Source organism: Leuciscus leuciscus (genome assembly GCF_965113295.1).
Source record: "Leuciscus leuciscus genome assembly, chromosome: 22".
NCBI lineage: Eukaryota > Metazoa > Chordata > Actinopteri > Cypriniformes > Leuciscidae > Leuciscus > Leuciscus leuciscus.
The window spans coordinates 33,893,933-33,915,237 of NC_138746.1; the positions used below are offsets into that span (position 1 = coordinate 33,893,933).

The window sequence follows — 21,305 nt, forward strand, 5'->3', positions numbered from 1 at the left end:
TTTATAAAGTGACAGCAAAACAAAAATAAAAGTAGTTGAGTCTCCTTTATTCATAGTTTATTTATTCCAATACAGATATTGTTTCAAAGCAGCTTTACAGGGATAAACAGGAAAATGATGATTCAATGATGCAAACATAGTTCAGTTATGCTGCTAAATGTCTCTAAAATATTGTCAATGTTCAGCTGATTCAGTTCAGTTCAGTAACTTTGTAAAGATCATTAAATATGAAATGAGTTATAAAGCATCTCTGCAGAAAACAGTGATGTCATCGTTCAGCTCAGCTCTCATCCAATGGTGTCAGTGCAGCCAAATCAATAATATTGCTGATTATTATGTTACAAAGGTAAAGGGGTGTATAGTTGCTGCCGGACCCCTGGAATTGCTTATAAGAGCCACAAATCACTGAGTGCAAATCACTGGCACCTACTGGCATATTCCTTTAATGTGCGCTGCCATTAAATCTGATTCTGATGGCTTTGATAAATCACCTGTCTGCTGAAGAGTAAGTCACTAAAAAATTTAAATAGGTCAAGATGTCCTGGTAATGAACGTGTTAATTAAGTCCACATGCAGCTTCATGAAGCTGAATGAAGGAATTCACCACAAAGACAATTTTTGTATAACATACTGTATCTTTATTGAAATGTTACGATTTTACACATTGCAAACATCAACAAACCTGAACATCAAGAAAAAAGAAAAGAAAAAAAATACACATATACATGCATACACACCAGAGCTCATTTTATTTAAATGGCTAAAGTTTGTCAAATAAAGGTTCCAAACGTTTTTTTTATAATAAAAAAAAAAATTTTTTTTACAGTGAAGAACCATTTTGGGTTCCTCAAAGAACCTTTCAGTCAACAGTTCTTAAAGGGATCATGACATGGCAAATCAAATTTGCTTGATCTTTTGACATATTAGAGATCTTTGTGCCATTCAAAAATCCTGCAAGTTTCAGAGTTTAAAGCATCCTCCTCATTATAAACAAAGCATTTATTTAATCAAGCTCCGAAAACAACTCGGTCATTTGGACATATGAGTGTTTGTGACGTCACACAGGCAAATACATTTGCATATGTCCGCCTCCAGAGCAAGACATCGACCAATAGTTATACATCATCACACCGTACAGTCTTCAGATTTGCCTAAACACTTATGCTGTGTCGAAATCGCTCCCTATACCCTAATTCACTATTCCCTACATTACTCCACTAATATAGTCCACTAGAAGGAGAGAATGAAAACAAGTGAGTGAATTCGGACACTGAGTGCACCAGAAGGTCTGCCGCTTTTGCAGAGTTTGTACTTGCTGTTTAATAATTAATTGAAACATAGCAAACTTGCAGCTCCAGTAGTAATGAAAGATTTATCCTGAACTCCTGGAAACTTGCATGTATAAACCTTAATTAAACTATTCAATAATCAATTAAAAAGGAGTTTATACCTGTATTACGCTGGACCAACACCGTTTTGGAAAATGGATGGATGATGATGATTGATTCAGATGTGGCGCCATCTTATGGTCAGACGCGGGAATGCATTCAGTGCGTGACTCACAGTGCATTATGGGTAATCTCTAGCTGTTGAGCACACATCAGTTGTACACTCGTTATTGCGGTGTATTGTGGGATTGAATGAGTGCACTCGGTAACCTGTCCACTATGGTTTCGGACACCACTACACCCGGCTGTCCCCTCAAAACAGTGCCATATTTAAGGGTGTAGGGGGCGATTTCGGACACAGACATACTCACATGCAACAGCGAGTGGGAGTCACTTCATATGCACTTTTGGTCTTGTGGACTTACAGTGGCTGCTGTGTGCACGTGTCCGTTGAGTCCATGAGACAGTAAGGGTCGTTCACAGTAAAGGTCTCAGAAGGGCCCCTGCGAGCGCCCCCTTTACGGTCAATATGCACACGTTTGCTGAGCCCGCACTGATGTGAGCTCCGCTGCAGACTTCTTCCCGACAGTCAAAGCAACTATACGTCACGAACGTGCGGACTTGTAGGAAGACCACGAGTGCTTAGGGTGCCATTTGGGACAGGGCCACTGTTTCCTGCAATGACTTTAGCCAATCACAGCATTGGCCTTCACTGACAAGCCTTAAAGGAGCCGCGCATTAAAACGGATCATTTCAGACAGAGGGTCAGAATTTGATATATATATATATATATATTGTTGTGAAATATGCAATTATTCTATTCTAATTATGCCTTTTGGTATATGAAGTACTTATGTGTCATAGTAAACCAATTGTAACTGTATTAAGTGGTTTTATAATGAAAGGTATGGGTTGTTGTTAAACAATTTATCAGGAGGGTGTTAAATAGGCTACTGTAAAACACTTGTAATAATAATCATTGTGGCCATATATTGAGAAAATGGTTTATGGAGAAAAACACAGCAATTGTTGTTGTAAAATAATTTATTGAGAAAATGGTTCATAAAGAAAAACACTGCAATTGTTGTTGTAAAAATCATTTATTGAGATGATGGTTCATGAAGAGGAGCACTGCAATTATTGTTGTAGAATCATTTGTTGAGAGAATGGTTTATAAAGCATTTATTGGGCATATGGCAGAGAGAGAAATTGAAAATGTATTAGTGTCATGATTCCTGTCCTGTGTTTCCCTTGTTTTGTGTGCACTTTTGTTATTTCCTGTTCTGTGCTATGTTTTGTAGTCCTTTGTAGTCTTTCTTGTTTATTAGTCTCCCCAGGTGTTTCTTATTAACCACGCCCCCTTGTTACTTAGTTAAGCTTGTTTGTCTCTGTGTATTTATAGCCCTTGTGTTTCACTTGTTACCTTGTCAGTTGTTGTATGTGTAATGGTTGCCTCTGTGATTCCCCTGGTTTTGTTCCTTTATTAAATAACCCTGCGTCTAGATCCTCGCCTTCGTCTGCCTTTCTCAGCAACGTTACAGAACAACTGACCAAACTATGGATCTAGCAGGTATTATCCGGGACCCACTGAGCAAAATTTGTTCGATTTATCAAGATGATAGCAGCATCGAAAATTATGTGGAGGAGTTCCTTTTTTATAGTCACCTCGTTCCTGGTAATGATGCTATGCTAAAGGACTGTTTCTGGAGTGGACTAGAACAGGACATTAGCCTAAATTTACCAGAGGAGGACCCCAGCTGGACCCTGGTACAGTACATTGACTTTGTCCTGCAGTTTTGTGGTTCCCCCTTCACTGTAGGGGAGGTGGAGACTGTTCACGTCACGTCTGCCGATCCAGAGACTGTTCACGTCACGTCTGCCGATCCAGAGACTGTTCACGTCACGTCTGCCGATCCAGAGACTGTTCACGTCACGTCTGCCGATCCAGAGACTGTTCACGTCACGTCTGCCGATCCAGAGACTGTTCATGTCACGCCCGCCGAGCCAGTGTCTTCGGACAAGATGGCCACCGCCGAGCCAGTGTCTTCGGACAAGAGGGCCGCCGCCGAGCCGGTGTCTGTTCCTGTGCCTGAACCGGTGTCTGTTCCTGTGCCTGTGCCGGTGTCTGTTCCTGTGCCGGTGTCTGTGCCGGTGTTGGTGTCTGTGCCTGTGCCGGCGTCTGTGCCTGTTCCGGTGTCTGTGCCGGTGTCTGTTCCTGTTCCTGTGCCGGTGTCTGTTCCTGTGCCGGTGTCTGTTCCTGTGCCGGTGTCTGTTCCTGTGCCGGTGTGGGTTCCTGAGCCGGTGCCTGCTCCAGCCTATGACCCCGTAGCTGCCCCCAAGAAATTTTTTTTGGGGGGGGGGGGGCAGTAGGTCCCGCAATGGGACCATGGAGGCCGCGCCGCCATGGTCTCCTGAACTGCCGGCTCCTCCCTGGCCGCCCGAAGGGTCGTCTCCTCCCTGGCCGCCTGAAGGGTCGTCTCCGCCCTGGCCGCCCGAAGGGTCGTCTCCGCCCTGGCCGCCCGAAGGGTCGTCTCGGCCCTGGCCGCCTGCACTGCCTGCTCTGCCCTGGTCGCCTGCACTGCCTGCTCTGCCCTGGTCGCCTGCACTGCCTGTTCCGCCCTGGCCTCCCGTACTACTGCAGTCTCCAGGCCCTCTTCCGCTCCACGGGCCTGGCCCTCCATCCCGCCCCCGGGTCCGCCTCCGCTCCACCACCCTCCTGAACTATTTCCTGAGGAGCGTCTGGAATCCGCTCCTTAAGAGGGGGGCTATGTCATGATTCCTGTCCTGTGTTTCCCTTGTTTTGTGTGCACTTTTGTTATTTCCTGTTCTGTGCTATGTTTTGTAGTCCTTTGTAGTCTTTCTTGTTTATTAGTCTCCCCAGGTGTTTCTTATTAACCACGCCCCCTTGTTACTTAGTTAAGCTTGTTTGTCTCTGTGTATTTATAGCCCTTGTGTTTCACATGTTACCTTGTCAGTTGTTGTATGTGTAATGGTTGCCTCTGTGATTCCCCTGGTTTTGTTCCTTTATTAAATAACCCTGCGTCTAGATCCTCGCCTTCGTCTGCCTTTCTCAGCAACGTTACAATTAGAAAGAGCTTTGAGGGAGAAGGAAGAGGGGCGCAATCATTGCCGTCTGTGTGTGGCGGACGAGATACATCAGATACAGCGATGAAGAAAAGGTCCAGAAGAATCAGAATCAGAATCAGAATCAGAATCAGAAAGAGCTTTATTGCCAAGTGTGCTTGCACCCACAAGGAATTTTTCTTGGTACTGAAGCTTCCAGTGCACATATACAAATACAAATACAACAAGAAACATAGTAATACAAATTCTAAGAATAAAATATATAAAAAAATTAAAAAAAAATAGTATAAAAAGTAAAAAAAGGGGTCACAGTTGGGTTTAGTCTGAATAAACATTTACAGATTATGAACATATTTACAGTATTTTGAGAAGTATGAATAATATAAATATAAATATCACATGAGTTAGAGAATATTACACTAGACAGTGGGAGTCTAGTGCATGTTACAGATTATGAACATATTTACAGTATTTTGAGTAGTATGAATAATATAAATATAAATATAAATATCACCTGAGTTAAGAGAATATTGCACTAGACAGTGGGAGTATTGCACTTGCAGGCATATGCCTTGGGGGGCATGTTAAGTGTTCAGAAGGGAAATGGCCTGTGGAAAGAAACTGTTCCTGTGCCTGGATGTTCTTGTGGCCAGTGATCTGTGTCGCCGTCCTGACGGTAACAGTTCAAACAGGGGGTGTCCAGGGTGAGTGGAGTCTGTGATGATTTTACCTGCTCTCTTCCTCACTCTGGAAGAGTACAGGTCCTGGAGGGTTGGCAGGGGGGCACCAATAATCCTCTCTGCTGTCCGGACTGTCCGTTGTAGTCTCCTGATGTCCGATTTGGTAGCTGAACCAAACCAGACAGTGATGGAAGTGCTTAAAACAGACTCAATGACGGCTGAGTAGAACTGGATCAGCAGCTCCTGTGGCAGATTGAACTTCTTCAGCTGGCGAAGGAAGTACAGTCTCTGCTGGCCCTTTTTCACAATGGAGTCAATGTGATTTGCCCACTTCAGGTCCTGAGAGATGGTAGAGCCCAGGAACCTGAATGACTCCACTGCTTCCACAGTGCTGTTCATGATGGTGAGAGGGGGGAGTGCTGGGGATTTTCTCCTGAAATCCACAATCATCTCCACTGTTTTGAGCGTGTTCAGCTCAAGGTTGTTATAGCTGCACCAGACAGCCAGCTGTTCAACCCCCAGTCTGTAAGCAGACTCGTCACCATTTTGGATGAGACCGATGACGGTGGTGTCGTCTGCAAATTTCAGGAGCTTGACAGAGGGGTCTTTAGAAGTGCAGTCATTAGTGTACAGGGAGAAGAGCAGTGGGGAGAGAACGCACCCTTGGGGGGCGCCAGTGCTGATGGTGAGGGTCCTGGATGTGAGCTTCCCCAGTCTCACTCGCTGCTGCCGGTCTGTCAGGAAGCTGGAGATCCACTGACAGATTGAGGATGGCATGGAGAGCTGAGTCAGTTTGGCTGTGAGAAGATCAGGGATGATGGTATTGAAGGCCGAACTGAAGTCCACAAATAAGATCCGTGCATAAGTCCCAGGTCTGTCAAGATGTTGCAGGATATAGTGCAGTCCCATGTTGACTGCATCATCCACAGACCTGTTTGCTCTGTAAGCAAACTGAAAGGGATCCAGAAGGGGTCCAGTGATGTCCTTCAGATAGGCCAACACCAGTCTTTCAAACGACTTCATGACCACAGACGTGAGAGCGACAGGTCTGTAGTCATTAAGTCCAGTGATTTTAGTTTTTTTGGGAACCGGAATGATAGTGGAGCGTTTGAAGCAGCAGGGAACTTCACACTGCTCCAATGATCTGTTGAAGATCTGCGTGAAGACTGGGGCCAGTTGGTCAGCGCAGGCTTTTAGACAAGCAGATGAGATGCCGTCTGGGCCTGAAGCTTTCCTAGTCTTCTGTTTTTTGAAGACTCGGCTCACGTCCTCCACACAGACCTTAAGCTCAGGTTGGATGGCAGAAGGGGGGAGGAGAGGGGTTGCAGGAGGTGATGGTGGATGTGTGAAGTGCACATCAGAGCGGGTGTGAGGTGTGAGTCTGGGCTTCTCAAACCTGCAATAGAATGCATTGAGAGTGAATTCAATGCAATGCAATGCATTGAGAGTGAATCCTAAAGAAGGAGGACGAAGAGGCAAAGGCTTTATGACCAAGTCCTAGGGGGTTTCCAGGAGGGGGTGACTAATGGACAAGTTTTAGGGAGTTTCCAGGAGGAGATTTCTGAAGGTGTCAAAAAGTTGATGAACTTCAAAAAGGACTGGAATGACATGTCCAGTCAGACGCTGATTCACCAAGGACGGCCTCTCCGGTGTTAGATGCCTTGCCATTGCGCCTCATGAAGATAAAAGCTGGTAAATTATTTAGTTTTGATTTACTTTTATTTTTATTTTATATATTAATAACTTTTATGTAAACTAGTTAATCTGTACTAAATAAAAAAATGTATATAATTGGAATTAAGAAGCTCGCCTGCCATAAGTCTCTGTTTTACAAAAGATTGAGCTGAACTGACCACGGAGAAGTCTTCTGTGATCTAAATATTGTAAGAATGGAAATTCAAATGCTTATTATTTAGGACAGATTTGACTTATTTTACCTAACCTGAGAATAATTAAAATAAGGTTAAAGGTGTTTAAAATTTACGAACCATAAAACAATATATCTTATTATTATTATATTTTGTGCAAAAAACTTTATTTACATTATATTAGTATACCTTCGGGAACATATTAAAATAATAAATTAAAAACAATAATAATTAAAAATATATATAATAATAATAATTAATGAGTTGTGTCATGACATCTTTCATTTTTCTTAGTTTGAAGAACATTTTAAAAAGTCACTATAAAAAATCCTCAAGCCGAAAATTCAAAAATGTCGAATTCCACTATAACGACCTTTTTTGTGGAACGGTTCCATGTGTGTTAGAGGTTCTATATGGAACCTCAGGCCAATAAAGACCCTTTATTTTTTCCGCGTGTGTCACGTGGGCATGTGAAGATGCAGATGCTCGTCGCAGAGGCGCTGTATTGGGCTTTGCTGAGCTCAGATGCTGATGCTGATGATGTCCTGCATGAGCTGTAAAACAGCGGCTCCTGCTGAGTCATGGCTTGTTGTGGTCCAGTACTGAAGTACAGACACCATGAGATAGATTATATGTCGGGGTCCTACAAGTGAGGCATCACAGCATGAAATAGCCTTACATATTTACATAAGGAGAGGAAGCTACACGTGTAGGAGTGGCTGTCCTACATCGCAATGATTGCTGCGGCTTTTTTGGTCTTATTGAGACCCTTAAGTATTCAGTGTGTATTATTGCTGTTATTGCTTTTGCTAGGAACTGTCGCCACGATTCTGTTCCTCTGTTGCTGGCATCGGAAGCTCCGTAATGAGAAAATTCCCATAAAATCTGTGCTTACGAGGCGTTCAAGGAGTCGTGGTGAGTAGACGCGTCGCATTATATGTCCACCCTATAAATACGTGTTTCTATAACATGTCATTGCGATAACATGCATGCTGCATGCACAACCTCAGTATTTATTTGACATTTACATTCATTCTTCGCTTCGTATGGGTTTAAAAAGAGACTGTCGTCGATGCGCGCGAGTGCGGCACGCGAGTGCGCGAGCCTTCATTTTTCATCGTTGTTGTTGTTGTTGTGTACTTAATAAAGTGTGCTTTATTTCAAGACCAGACAAAGTTATTTGAAGAGCATCTCTAAGACACAATGTGACTGAATGCATGTGGGGTTTGTTTCAATCATTCCCATTTGTTCTAGAAGCTGGTTTCCGGCCGCATCATTTTCGCTCTGAGGTAAATCTCTTTCTCTTGCTCCATCTGTCAAGGTCATAGGAAGCAGAAAAGTAGAGCAAATCATTGAAAAAATAATGAGATTGTCATGAAATGTTCCCTTTTGTTTGATAGATATCTAGTCACTTTCATCTTGATGGAGAAATAGTATCCAAAGGAACTGCGTGAAATGCGCATTGCGCATGTGTGACCGATAAATAAAATAATTATATGTTACTTTTTATATAGGCCTAAACATGTCATGTTACCAAGAAGTAAATCAATAAAAAAAAAGTAAAAAAAAGTAAATTAGAGAGCAATGTTACTATTTTAGGATATGGAAATAAAATGCAATAATTTGTAGCATTTCATAATTTGTGTGATATGCAGTGATTTTTGTTTTGTTTTTCCTGAACCTTTAAAAACGAATAATATTAAAAACAACATTAACAACAATTATCGTCATTGTCATAACATAATACAACAATACTCAGAGTCGATATGCAGTGATATTATGGTCATTGTTTGACAGGTATGTCGTCACAGTCCACGTCATGTGAGGAGAAGCGCGCGCGCGCGCGTGTCTGAGGAAAAGCCGCTGGTCGAGAGCGAGCCTGACTCGAGCGCATGCGTGAGGAAGAGGAGGGTGAAGAAGAGAGTCCAGCCTGATTTTTATCACTCCGTGCAACTCACGCCCACACGCAAACCAGTAGGTATATGCTGACTCATAAGACATTTACTCACAGCATGTGTGCCCTGTCCCTGACCTGTAAATATAGACCAATAAAAGAGAGAGTGACATTACCCAACATAACATTAGCATTAGTAATGCGTTAAAAAGTATATTTTCTAATAGGTCTAGTGTTACTTTTATTAAAAAAGTAATAATTTGACTGTTTGATTGTACCCTCTCCAAAAGTGAGTCAACATGAACTCAAAATTGACCTTATTTATTCATGTCATGACATGTCTTTGTGCCATTAAAACATCCTGCAAGTTTCTTCTAGAAGGCAAAATTCTTATAGATTTCTTCTTTAATCTATTTACCTAGCGTTAGTAGGGTTTAGTAAATTGAGTTGTCTAAGAAAATGATTAATAAGACATATAGGCTAAAGAGCAGTTGACCTTATGTTTACTTTTCTTCACTGACACTGATGAAAATGAAAAGACTTTAAGTCAAAGGAGGGGAAGAGACAGGGCAAGATAAGGAGACGGAGAGAAAAAGAAATAGTGATGAGATGAGATGAGGAGAGAACAGAAACTGAGAAATAATACTGCCCATCACTCTCATGGTTTTAAAGCTATTCTTAACCATTTTTGGCCTTCAAACGTCTTAAAATGCACAGATGTAGATCAGAGAAATCAAAACTTTTACGTTTTTAACTTTACTCCACGCGCTTGAGTCTGCCGACAAGAGGACAAATGAAAAAATACATGTTATGACCCTTTTAATTCACAACCCTAGCTGCTTTTATCATGCATGATTCATCTGTGATAAAAAAAGAAAAAAAGGGGTTGGAATGACGAGATGGCAGGATTTTCATTTTTGGGTGAACTAACCCTTCAAGTCGTTAACTCAGTTTGTGTTTCTCAGTTAGTGATTAATAAATGGTGTGTTCAACTCATGGAAAGATCACATTTATGAGCTGAACGCACATGAACGCACAACACAAAGTGGTAAATACGAGTGGGAAGCTCAGGATTTTCTTTAAAGCGGTGGTATAATGCCCCTTTCCCAAGATGTAAAATAAGTCTCTGATGTCCCCAGAGTGTGTGTGTGAAGTTTTAGCTCAAAATACCCCACAGATATTTGTATATAGCATGTTAAATTTGTCACTTTTTGAGGGTGAGCAAAAACACACAGTTTTATGTGTGTTCCTTTAAATGCAAATGAGCTGCTGCTCCCGGCACAGGGGGCGGAGCTTCAACAGCTTGTGTCCTTTTACCTCGAACAGACATGCACTGAAAATATCAAAAACATTTAGCCTTTTATGTTCAAACCAGATTCAGACAAAGATGGAGAGACTCAAGAAGAAGTGACAACATGTAGACAACATTTCTAAATGGTTAGTTGATGAATTTATGCAGCTGATGTGTAGTTATCTTCTAGTCATTGATTAGCATATTCTGTCATGATAATCTATAAATTGTGTTCAGGAGGCGGGGTTTATGTAAATCTTAGGGTTGGTGATGTCACTAACCCGGGAGGAATGTGGTGTAGTCTCTACCAGCCGTTTGTTGTAGTCCTTAAAAAGCAATTTTCCCTTTGCTTTGAACTTTGAGCGTCGTAACTTTGCAGATGTTGTTTATGCTCAAACAGCAACATTACACACTAACTAAAGTTAGAAAAGTGAAATCATAATCAACCACCCCTTTAAGTCCAGAATTAATGATTGGGGCGTGTCAGTGAGAAACATGGCAAAATACCACAATAATTATAGATATTTAGCAGTGACATTGTCAGGCTTTTTTTATTTGCATGAAATAAACTAATCACCTGCACAAAATGTGATAGCATTGTCATATAACAAAATAATATGCAACAATAAAGTTTATCGTGGCTTCATAAATTAATTAAAAGGATAAAAAAAAGATAAACACACCTGATGTACATTCTGTGTTCTTCATTTCCTAGAAGTAGAGTTTACAAACCTTACTGTATTTTAGTGTAGTTAATTAAGAGAAAGTGCCATCTTGCTCAGACGAAAGTGACTTGCACCTGCCGTCGTAAACACACACTTCACACACCTCGTAAACACACACTTCCCAGGAGCACGCGAGCGCACCGAAGCAACACTAGTTTCACACTTGCAGTGATTTCCTAAATGGTATTTAAAACCTGCAAACTTGAAAGTGCCTCTTAACTTCAGCCTTATTAATGTTGTGGAGATTCTTCTAAATATAACCAAGATTTCTTCTTTTAAACTTTTTCTGCTTTGAACATTCAAATTATATGGAGACCTCGCGACCCCCTCCGTTTATGTGTTTTCATGTCTTATTTTTGACATCAATCATGAACTACAATGTCTGTACTTTTGCTTGCATGATCTTTTAGTACTGACACATAATGTTTAGGATATTCCAGATAAAAAAATAAAATAAAAACTCTGTAATTGCATATATGTGGAAATTAAAGGAACAGAAATTGAATTGAATGAAACAGCAGCTTGAGACCTGCAAGACTCGTATGAAAGGCAGGAAGGCGATCAAAGGCTCTTTGTAAGTGATATTTATACTTGGAAAAACAGGATGTAGATGCGAGTGATTTTGCATATGAGAATTCAGGCTTGTCAGGCTTTCTCGAAATAGGCCCTTCCTTTTAAACAGCTTTACATAATGTATAATTGCTATTGAACAGTGCACATCTCATCTCTGTTCAATAACGGCATGCAGTGGAGAGAGGCATCAAGCATTACTAAACATATTCCCCGAAACAGTTATACTGTAAATCTGCTTATACTGATCTGTGTTATACCGTACAACAGAACCTGATCTCTGTCTTTGGAGACTCAGTCAGTAGGACATCTGAATGCTCAAGTATATACTGCACAACTGTATACTTTATTTGTATGTATATACATCATACAGTACAAAGTCAGAAACCACTTTGCAAATCTGGGATTTTTTTCCCGATGTAATTCCGGAAATATACAGAACGTTTTAGGAGTTTGAAAGTAGTTAAATATGTAGTAAAATGTCTAGCTATCTTTTTGTACATTAGATCAGATTTTCTTGCTTCAAGCTTCATTTGCATGACACACATTTGAGGATGTTAAAGTGCCCATGTTATGCTATTTTAAAGGTTCCTGATTGTTTTGGGAGTCTCCTACAACCAGTTTGCATGCATGCAAGGTCAAAAAACACTGAAAACGGTTCGTTCGAAGATTCAGTCCCTCTTTCTGAGAGCCTGCTCTGCTCTGATTGGTTGGATGTTGGTCTGTTGTGATTGGTCGACCGCTTATAGTGCGTGTCGGAAATGAAAAGCCCGTTCTCATATCTGAACTTCAGTTCCGGATCTTCCTCAGCGCTTGATACACGGGCTGGAACGGATCGCAGTTGATCCGTGATCTGTACGGACCAGCCGCCCCAGGGTTCGGTGCGCGTGTGATTCACGGATTAACTGCTAAATTTAACCATCACAGAGTTAAAGTTTATAATTTGGACGTGTTTTGTCTTGACAATTTACACATTCAAACAATTTTAAACGCGGAAGAAGAGGCGAAAATCGGGACTTGCGCGTTATCTGTGCGCACCCGAAGAGAGAGAGAGAGAGAGAGTGAGAGAGAGAGAGAGAGATGCTTTTGTCTGTCATTAATATTAATAAAACCAGAAAATACAGCTTTAACAAAGATTAAACTATATTTAATTTCTACAGTGAACAAATAGTGTTATTTTACATTAGGCTAAATTATTAATTTCTGTACCTGAATACTCCTGTTAGACTTTGTAATGTTGTTATTTAGTATTCATCTCTGCTTGTAATTTGTGTATTAGTTCTTATTTTATTACTGACTGTTCACTTGTTTTAAAACAATAAATAAAAAGCAAAGTGACATTGTCATATATATAAAAAAAAATTATTTTTTTTTTTATCCGAAAAAATATCCGATTCATGGCTCAAAATCCGTATATGATCCAATCCGTGAATTTTGTGATCCGTTCCAACACTAATACACAGTAATACGAATAGTAACGATGGGTCGATTTTTGCGTATCAATCCCAGCGCGAGTCCTCATCCTTTGGAAGTGCAGCAAAGTGGATTCTCCGTGGAAACATCGTCTTCTCGACATGAACAACACGACTCAAACTCTTCCAGTCTCAGATACACTACAGTGTTGAGGGCGGAGCAAAGGAGACGTTATCCGCCGGCAGCCAATGAAGAACATAGGCTGGCATTATGCAAATTATGCCCAACAACACCACCGGAATACTTAAAAAGGCTCAGAAGAGACAGGCTCATATCCTGAGAATACATCGGCAAAATCAACTGCAACGGAAACCTCTGGTATCCTTCTACCGTAGAGAGAGTGTACTGACTGTGTACTGACCTACTGCAGTTCAGTGTGGACCCTCCAGAGGGTCATCAGCCCAGAAGATCATCAGCCCAGAAGATCATCGACTCTCGGCCCTCACTGGAGCGATTATTTTAAGGGTTAGTTCACCCAAAAATGAAAACTCTGTCAGTAATTACTCTCCCTCATGTTGTTCAACCCGTAAGACCTTCGTTCATCTTCGGAACACAAATGAAGATGTTTTTGATTAAATCTAAGAGCTGTCTCACTCCTCCATAGGCTTCTCTGTTATTGAAACTTGCCAGCCCAGAAAGTTAGTAAAGACAATGTTTAAAATAGTCCAAGTGACAACAGTGGCTCAACCTTAAGTTTATCAAGCGACGAGAATACTTTTTGTGCGCAAAAACAAACAAAAATAACGACTTCTTTATTCAACTCTTCATTTTCTTCTGTGTGGGTCAGAACGGAGGCTCACTATTGGCTGACGCTGGTCATGTGAGTGATGCATGTGATGCTGGCCAATAGTGAGCCTCCGTTCTGACGTACGACCCAGAAGCGCTGCGCTGTTACACTACGTGAACTCACTCAGAGAAACACAGAGAAAATCAATAGTTGAATAAAGTCATTATTTTTGTGTTTTATATATGTTTATTACGCACAAAAAGTATTCTCGTCGCTTGATAAACTTAAGGTTGAGCCACTGTAGTCACTTGGACTATTTTAAACATTGTCTTTACTAACTTTCTGGGCCGGCAAGTTTCAATAACAGAGAAGCCTATGGAGGAGTGAGACAGCTCTCAGATTTAATCAGAAATATCTTAATTTGTGTTCTGAAGATGAACGAAAGTCTTACGGGGTTGAACAACATGAGGGAGAGTAATTACTGACAGCATTGTCATTTTTGTGTGAACTAACCCTTTAAGTAGCTTTTACCCCAGAGCTGTAAGAGAACTTAACAACACACCATGAATAGTCATGATTCAATTGCTCTAATCATAATTACAGTTAGGGTCACTTTGCGACAACAATGTGCAATATCTTTAATGAAACTCTCAAGTTTCTGTATTGTAATGTGTTACATTTATGGTGTCTTAATTAATGTTGTTGTGTTGTCATGTGTGGATGCACCGTAAGGTTTGCTAATTCATTTCATTGTATAATACATGCAGTGACAATAAAAGAAATTGAATTGAATTGAATTGAATTGAAATTAGTTACATTGTAACGCAGGGATGAAGTGAGACTGAGTTACTGACGACTCGTTTCAGCTTTTCAGAATCGATTCTTTCTTTTATGAGCAGCAACTTTATTTGTCGTGCACTTTGATCTTTGAAACTTTGCAGAGCTTTTACATTCTCAAACATTAGCTATATTACACACTACATGAAAGGTAATATTCAAAAAAGCATAATAGCATAATAGAGGCACTTTAAATAATTTTTAAAATGAACTGCACTTTGTTTGTGGTTTGTTCTGTATAGTATAGTACATACTTACTATAACAGAAATGTAAGTTTGATTCAGTGTGTTATGCACCACATGCTGAGAAACCTACATGTACAATATGAATTACATATTTAGTTTCTTTCAAATGTAGTGAAAGTAGTCTGACTTTATGATATGTGTAAATCTGTGAGTTTGGAAGCAACAAGGACGTACTGGACCACAATCTGTAATGTTGCTATATTATTTTAACCTGGTGATAGACACAAACCAAATGTGTATATACATTAGACACTGTGTTTTTTTATTTGATTAAATCCAGTACATTGTATATGTGTGCACACTTGCTGAAACAGTTTATATAAATGATTGCCATGCATATTACTGAAGTCTTTCAATGCTTCTTCAGTGAAAAACCAAGCATTTCTTTTAAACTTGGGAACATGTCAATATCAAATTGTTTGTTAAATATTTGACAAAATATTTGAGTATGTGTTTCTTTCTCCAAACCCCACTGGAGCACATGCTGTCGGGCCACAGAAGCTCTCTGACAGCGTGCCTCGCACCTGTTCACTCACATTCACACTTCACATGGTTTCCATTCTTAAAGCTGAAGATTGAGGGGACCAGGGAGAGTTGTCGGAGCTTTTACTTCTGTGAATATTATCACATGTTGTGTTTTCATGTTTTATGGGGAATTTCCATAGACATAATGGCTTTTATACTGTATATTCTCTCCCCTTACACGAACCCTAACCCTTACCCTTAAACCTTATCATCACACAAAGCTTTCTGCATTTTTACACTTTCAATAAACATCACTTAGTCTGATTTATAAGCTGTTTTCTTCGTGGGGACCAAAGAATGTCCCCACGCGGACAAGGATTTTAGATATCGCCATCTTTGTGGGTACACACCACACACATGCACACTCACACTCACACTCTCTCTCTCTCTCTCACACACACACACACACACACACACACACACACACACACACACACACACACACACACACACACACACACACACACACACACACACACATTTGGCAAAATATTACCAGTGCTACGTTTGACAAGAAAATGCTATTTCAAAATTCAAGTTCATTTCAATGTGTTACTTGCCTTTTTCTTTTTAACTATTTTAACATTGATTTATTTTGACTATTTTTATTATTATAAATAATTTTTTTGTGAAAATTATTTCTACACCAATTTTTACCAATATAGGTCATTTGATGCCTTTTAACAAAATATAAACACTTATGAAAAACATGATTTCACTAAGATCAAAAATGGAGAAGGTTACATGCAAAAATATTAGCTTTAGCCGGAGAAACAGAAAGTTATGACAATATATTTAAGATCGCAGCCAAACGAAATTTAGTAATGGGATATTTCACTGAAAAATCCTATTGTTGTTATTTTTTAATGTCGCAGCTTGACAGCCGCGCTCACTGTAAATTGTTGTTTTAGCCCTTAATAGAGCAGAGTCAAATTCTTCACAATTTCTCCTTTTGTGTTCCATGGGGGGAAATGTAAACAATGTAAATTATGTAGTAAATAATGACAGATTTGTATATAGTCTAGTTGTTGAAAGACAACTAAATAAAGTTATACATTTTTGATCAACACCAACATTACTTTTTGTTCAAACTGAATGGTGCACCGGTGAGATCAGCATCAGTGCGCGCGCGTCCCGTGATGGCGCTGTAACACCAGACTCGCTTCTGTCCGTGTGTGTCAGATGGTGACGCGGTGCGCGTGTGTGTGTGTGTGCTGCTCTCCCTCAGCGCAGTCTGCTCTCTCTCTCTCCGTGTATCTGTGTATCTGTCTCGGGGGTATTTCGCACTGTTTCATGCTTTGGATCAACCCGGGCGACGCGAGACGGAGGACCGTCACAAGGGTGTGGTTCAACCCAAAATGACATCGCCGTATGTGACTGGCAAGTGGAAGTAGGATTTCTGCCCATCATTTAGAGATGTACACAGCGGTGAGTGTTGTTGTCCTGCTGGGGGAGCCACATGCGATTCATTCTGTGCTGGGGTTTTGTTTTATTGTCGATCTGTGATGATTTGAGTCTTTACGCGAAGAGATGCATTCCGATGTGTCCTGTAATCTCCGTGTATTGTGATCGCAGTGATGGTGAGATTACGCGCACAGCGTTGGTTTGCTTTCCTCATCACGCGATTTATTGCTGGTCTATTGTCTCTCCACACAGAGCTCCGGGTCTGGGAACGCGTCCCTGCGCTGCTCCATGTCTTCCTCGGCGGATTTCTCAGATGATGAAGAGTACAGTGTGAAGTCTGGCTCGGTGTCACCGGCACCGGGAGACACGTTACCGTGGAATTTACCGAGACACGAGCGGTCGAAGCGGAAGATCCAGGGAGGATCCGTGCTGGACCCCGCGGAGAGAGCTGTGCTCAGGATCGCGGGTAGGAAACAAAACATCCCATACACATCCATTCAAAATCACGAGGCCTGTTGTCATTTTACTGTTTGATCAATGAGATGCAAGAGCTGGATAAATAATTACAAACAATGACAAATTCACTTTGTTTGGGTTTTTAGAAATGATTAAGTATAGGCAGTGGAACTTGGTTATGGGTGGTGGTCGGGATCATATATGCTTTACCTGTAAAATCTACAGGTCTTCATCATCATCATCATAAGAAAATATAATAAGTGTAATGTTTCTTCTGATGGACTCTGAAACTGAAACCAAAATATCCCCCACTCTTACTGTCTGTCTGCTCCCATAAACACCCATTCAAAATGAGGAGGCCTGCTGTCTTTACTGTTTGATCAATGATCTACACATGCAAGAGCTGGATAAAGAATAACAAACGATGACACATTCACTTTGTTTGGGTTTTAAGGTTAAGTATTAAAAAGGCACTGGAACTTTAGCTGGTTATGGGTGGTGGTCGGGATCAAATCCACAGGTCATCATCATCATCATCATCATCATAAGAAAATATAATAAGTGGAACGTGATGGACTCTGAAAGTGTTTTGGTAGCTGGAAGCCCGTGTTGTTTTTAAAAGCTCAAGGCTGAAAGATGAATCAGCAATCTGTAATGTGTGTGTTCTCCAGCTCTGGAATGAGAGGACATGCTCTCCTATAGGCTTCTGTAGCAAACGCTTCAACACGGGACTGGGGTCATGGCAATGTGCTCCTAAAAAGACACTTTCCAAAAGAGGTTTTTCGCAGTGTCTATGAACCATTTTGGGGAACGCAAAGAACATTTCAGAGAAAAGTTCTTAAAAAGACCAGAAGAACATTTTAATAATCTAAAGAACCTTTTGTGGAATTGAAAGATTTGATAACGATTCTTCATGGAACCATCGATGCCAATAAACCTTTATTTTTAACATTGATGACATAATTATAATGTCATTCTATCTATCTATCTATCTATCTATCTATCTATCTATCTATCTATCTATCTATCTATCTATCTATCCGTCTATATATATATATCTGTCTGTCTGTCTCTATCTATCTGTCTGTCTGTCTGTCTCTATCTATCTATCTATCTATCTATCTATCTATCTATCTATCTATCTATCTATCTATCTATCTATCTATCTATCTATCTATCTATCTATCTATCTCTGTCTGTCTGTCTGTCTGTCTGTCTATCTATCTAAAAACTTAATAGCCTATATACAAACAGTCTGCAGTTCATCATTTTGTTTTTCTATAATAAATATTTTTTCTTTTAATAGGTTTATAGAACAATAATAACATAGACACATATAAAATAACATGCATTGTGAGATTAGAAACAAAGCTGCATGGTCTGAAGTGTTCTGAAAGTTCAGATGGCTCGGCATCTGCTTGAAGAGGTGTTGTAAATGACAGTAGTTGAGTCGCATCATGTTCCCAGTGTAAACGCGAGAACAGGAATCATGAATCTTCTGGTTCTAGGACCTTGGAGAGCACGTGCACGCGCACAGACACATGGCAGCCAGTGAACACGAGCGTGCGCGTCTAAAATAGAGGATGACTGTGCATGAGCATGATGACACATTATCCCGTGCATGTAGTCGCATATTTGATATATATATATATATAGAGCATTCCGGATGAATGCTGAACATACGTGCACAGTGTCAAAAAGAGTAGAATTTGCAAAATGAGCATGCAAAATCTCACATAATCATAAAGATTTTTGTTATGGCTGGGAGTGATGATACAGTGAACGACAGTGAGTGTTATAACACCACAGCTCGTCCTCTCACCGGACGCACGCGGAGATTTACGGCTGAAGCGGAGAGGGAGTAAGCCGCGCTCATTGGCCGGGTTGTGGATGTGGGCGGGCGGCAGGGGCGTCGCCGGTCCCCGCGCTCATCGCTCGCTCGCTCGGTCACTCGGGCAGGGCTTCAGTTCGGTAAATGACCAGTCTCGACCGCTCCGGGAATGGCCCGTTACGGACCGGCTCCGTACATGCTCGCCGACGAGTTGGAGTATCTCCAGGCGTACGAGGATGTGCTTGAGAAGTATAAAGGTAAACAATCAATTCAGTTTTGAATCAAATGGGTGGAATTTTGCCTGATAACCCTGTCGTTCCCGAGTGGCAGCGCGAGAGTTAACGGTGGCAGAACATCAGCGTTATACATGTTACATGGACTGATACAATGGCTCATTGTTTACAAAGCATGTTGAATTGCACTTATTAAAAAACAAAAACAAATCCATTGCATTAATAGTGCTTGCATTTTACTCCATTGTATTTATTTTCAGGGCTTACATTTGTATGGTCTGAAATTCAACATTTCACACACATTTTCATTATTAATAATTCAATAATCATACACTTCCAAAATATTGAGTCTGTTTAAAAACATAACAATATTCGACAGTCATTTTTCGGTCCATTTTATTTCACTTTATGAATTCGCTTCCAAAAAATACAGTGGTTCAAATTCAATTTCAACATTGAAATACAATTTTCAATAAGTGCAATTCAACATGCTTTTTTTTGTTTCAAATACATTTGTCATTATTTTTCTTTAATAAGTGCACATGCAGAAACCATTTACTTGGTAAATTAACAAATGATAAACCTAATACAGTATAACACAAGACATTTCTGCCTCTCTATCTGTCTATTACAAATATTGATGAAATATCGCTCTGTTTATGTGTTCAGATGGATTTGTATCAGATTTTTGAGTAACAATAACGTTAAAGTTAAACCATTACTAACTAACAATGAGCAATACATTCGTTACACTATTTATTCATCTTTGTTAATGTGAGTTTATAAAAATACAGCTGTTCATCGTTAGTTCATGTCATCTCAGGTTCATTAAGCAAAATGAACAGATTTTGATTTTAATAATGTATAAGTAAATGTTGAAATCAGAAGTATTGTTCATTGTTAGTTCATGATAATGGAACCTTAATAGTAAATTGCTCCTGATTTTTGTAATTTGAGCCCATTGTGGACTTGTGATTATTGATCAGTGTGTTGTGTCGTCTCTGAATGCATTTATAATGACATGTGGATCATTAGTGGTGGCTCAGGGATGGGTTTTATTTCTCAGCATCATCCAGTCAGTCAAGCTCTGTCTCTAACTCTTCAGGAACAGGAGGATTGAGTGTTCAGGTGAAGCAGATCTGTGCTGTTTCTGTAGCTCAAGCTGAGCAGAAGAGAGTCTATCAGCTGTTGAGTATCATAAGCTCACAGTCAGCTGTGGTGGAGCTCAACAGTGTGTGTGTGTGTGTGTGTGTGAGGCTGCTGCAGTCATATGATTAAGGGTCATTGATTCTGTGATTTTTGCTTTCTGCAGGCAATAAGCTTGACAAATAAGTTTTTATCTTTATCTTTAGTTTTTCTGGACATATTTGAGCTGTTTTTGTTGGTTGACACGAACAGTGTTGATTTTCACCTGCTTTTCTGGAATCTGTCTCATATAGGCGATGTTAAAAGTCCCTGTTGTTTTGTCTGTCAGGAGTGTTTGACTAGAGGTCAGAGGTTATCAGAGCTAGTTTATTGGTCACCGTTAACAAGCCTGACTGCCAACTAGTGCTGTGTAAGCAGAGGCAGAACATATTGAGCTATAACTAATGATTTATATAGATTTTGATGCTGTTCAGTATAGCATGCATTTGCAAGTGTGATAACAATGCTTAATAATGAACGTAATGCAATATTTACCTACTTGCAGCTTTAGTAAAATGTTTGAACTCTTCTCTTGTGGAAACTTTTTTGAGTTGTGATGGAGATAAATCGCTGAATAGGTTTTTTTTTAAATTGATTGCAGTTTGAACTGATTCATAATGAATCGTAATAACATTTTCTACTGAAGTTTAAATTAAAACCTCTTAATTCTCTCATTGCGAGACACAAAACAAATGATTTATTGTGTGAATATTCAATAAATGGCACTGCGCTGGTGTATCATGTGCTTTAGTTTATGCTATAGCTGTGTTTTCTGAAAGGAATCTTTTATAAACAAATCTTTTTGCTTTAAGGAAGATTAACACGGAATCTACATAGTCTCAACATAATAGCTTCACTTGTTTACTGTAACGCTTTCTTGGGGATGTC

General features: G+C 40.2%; 1 protein-coding gene across 3 annotated transcripts in view; it reads left to right on the forward strand.

Annotated features, from left to right (window-relative positions):
• The first annotated feature begins 7,731 nt into the window (after positions 1–7,731).
• dst (dystonin) overlaps positions 7,732–21,305 on the forward strand; it is a 200,758-nt gene continuing 187,184 nt past the window's right edge. For 2 of the 3 annotated variants that reach the window (XM_082153877.1, XM_082153878.1), the window contains exons 1-4: positions 7,734–7,935; positions 8,275–8,309; positions 8,818–8,994; positions 16,965–17,178. In XM_082153877.1, the coding sequence (XP_082010003.1) occupies positions 7,755–7,935; positions 8,275–8,309; positions 8,818–8,994; positions 16,965–17,178 (607 nt within the window). In that variant the 5' untranslated portion in view covers positions 7,734–7,754. Of the gene's footprint in view, positions 7,936–8,274; positions 8,310–8,817; positions 8,995–16,964; positions 17,179–21,305 lie in introns of all 3 variants that reach the window. The other variant, XM_082153876.1, reaches the window with a different exon arrangement.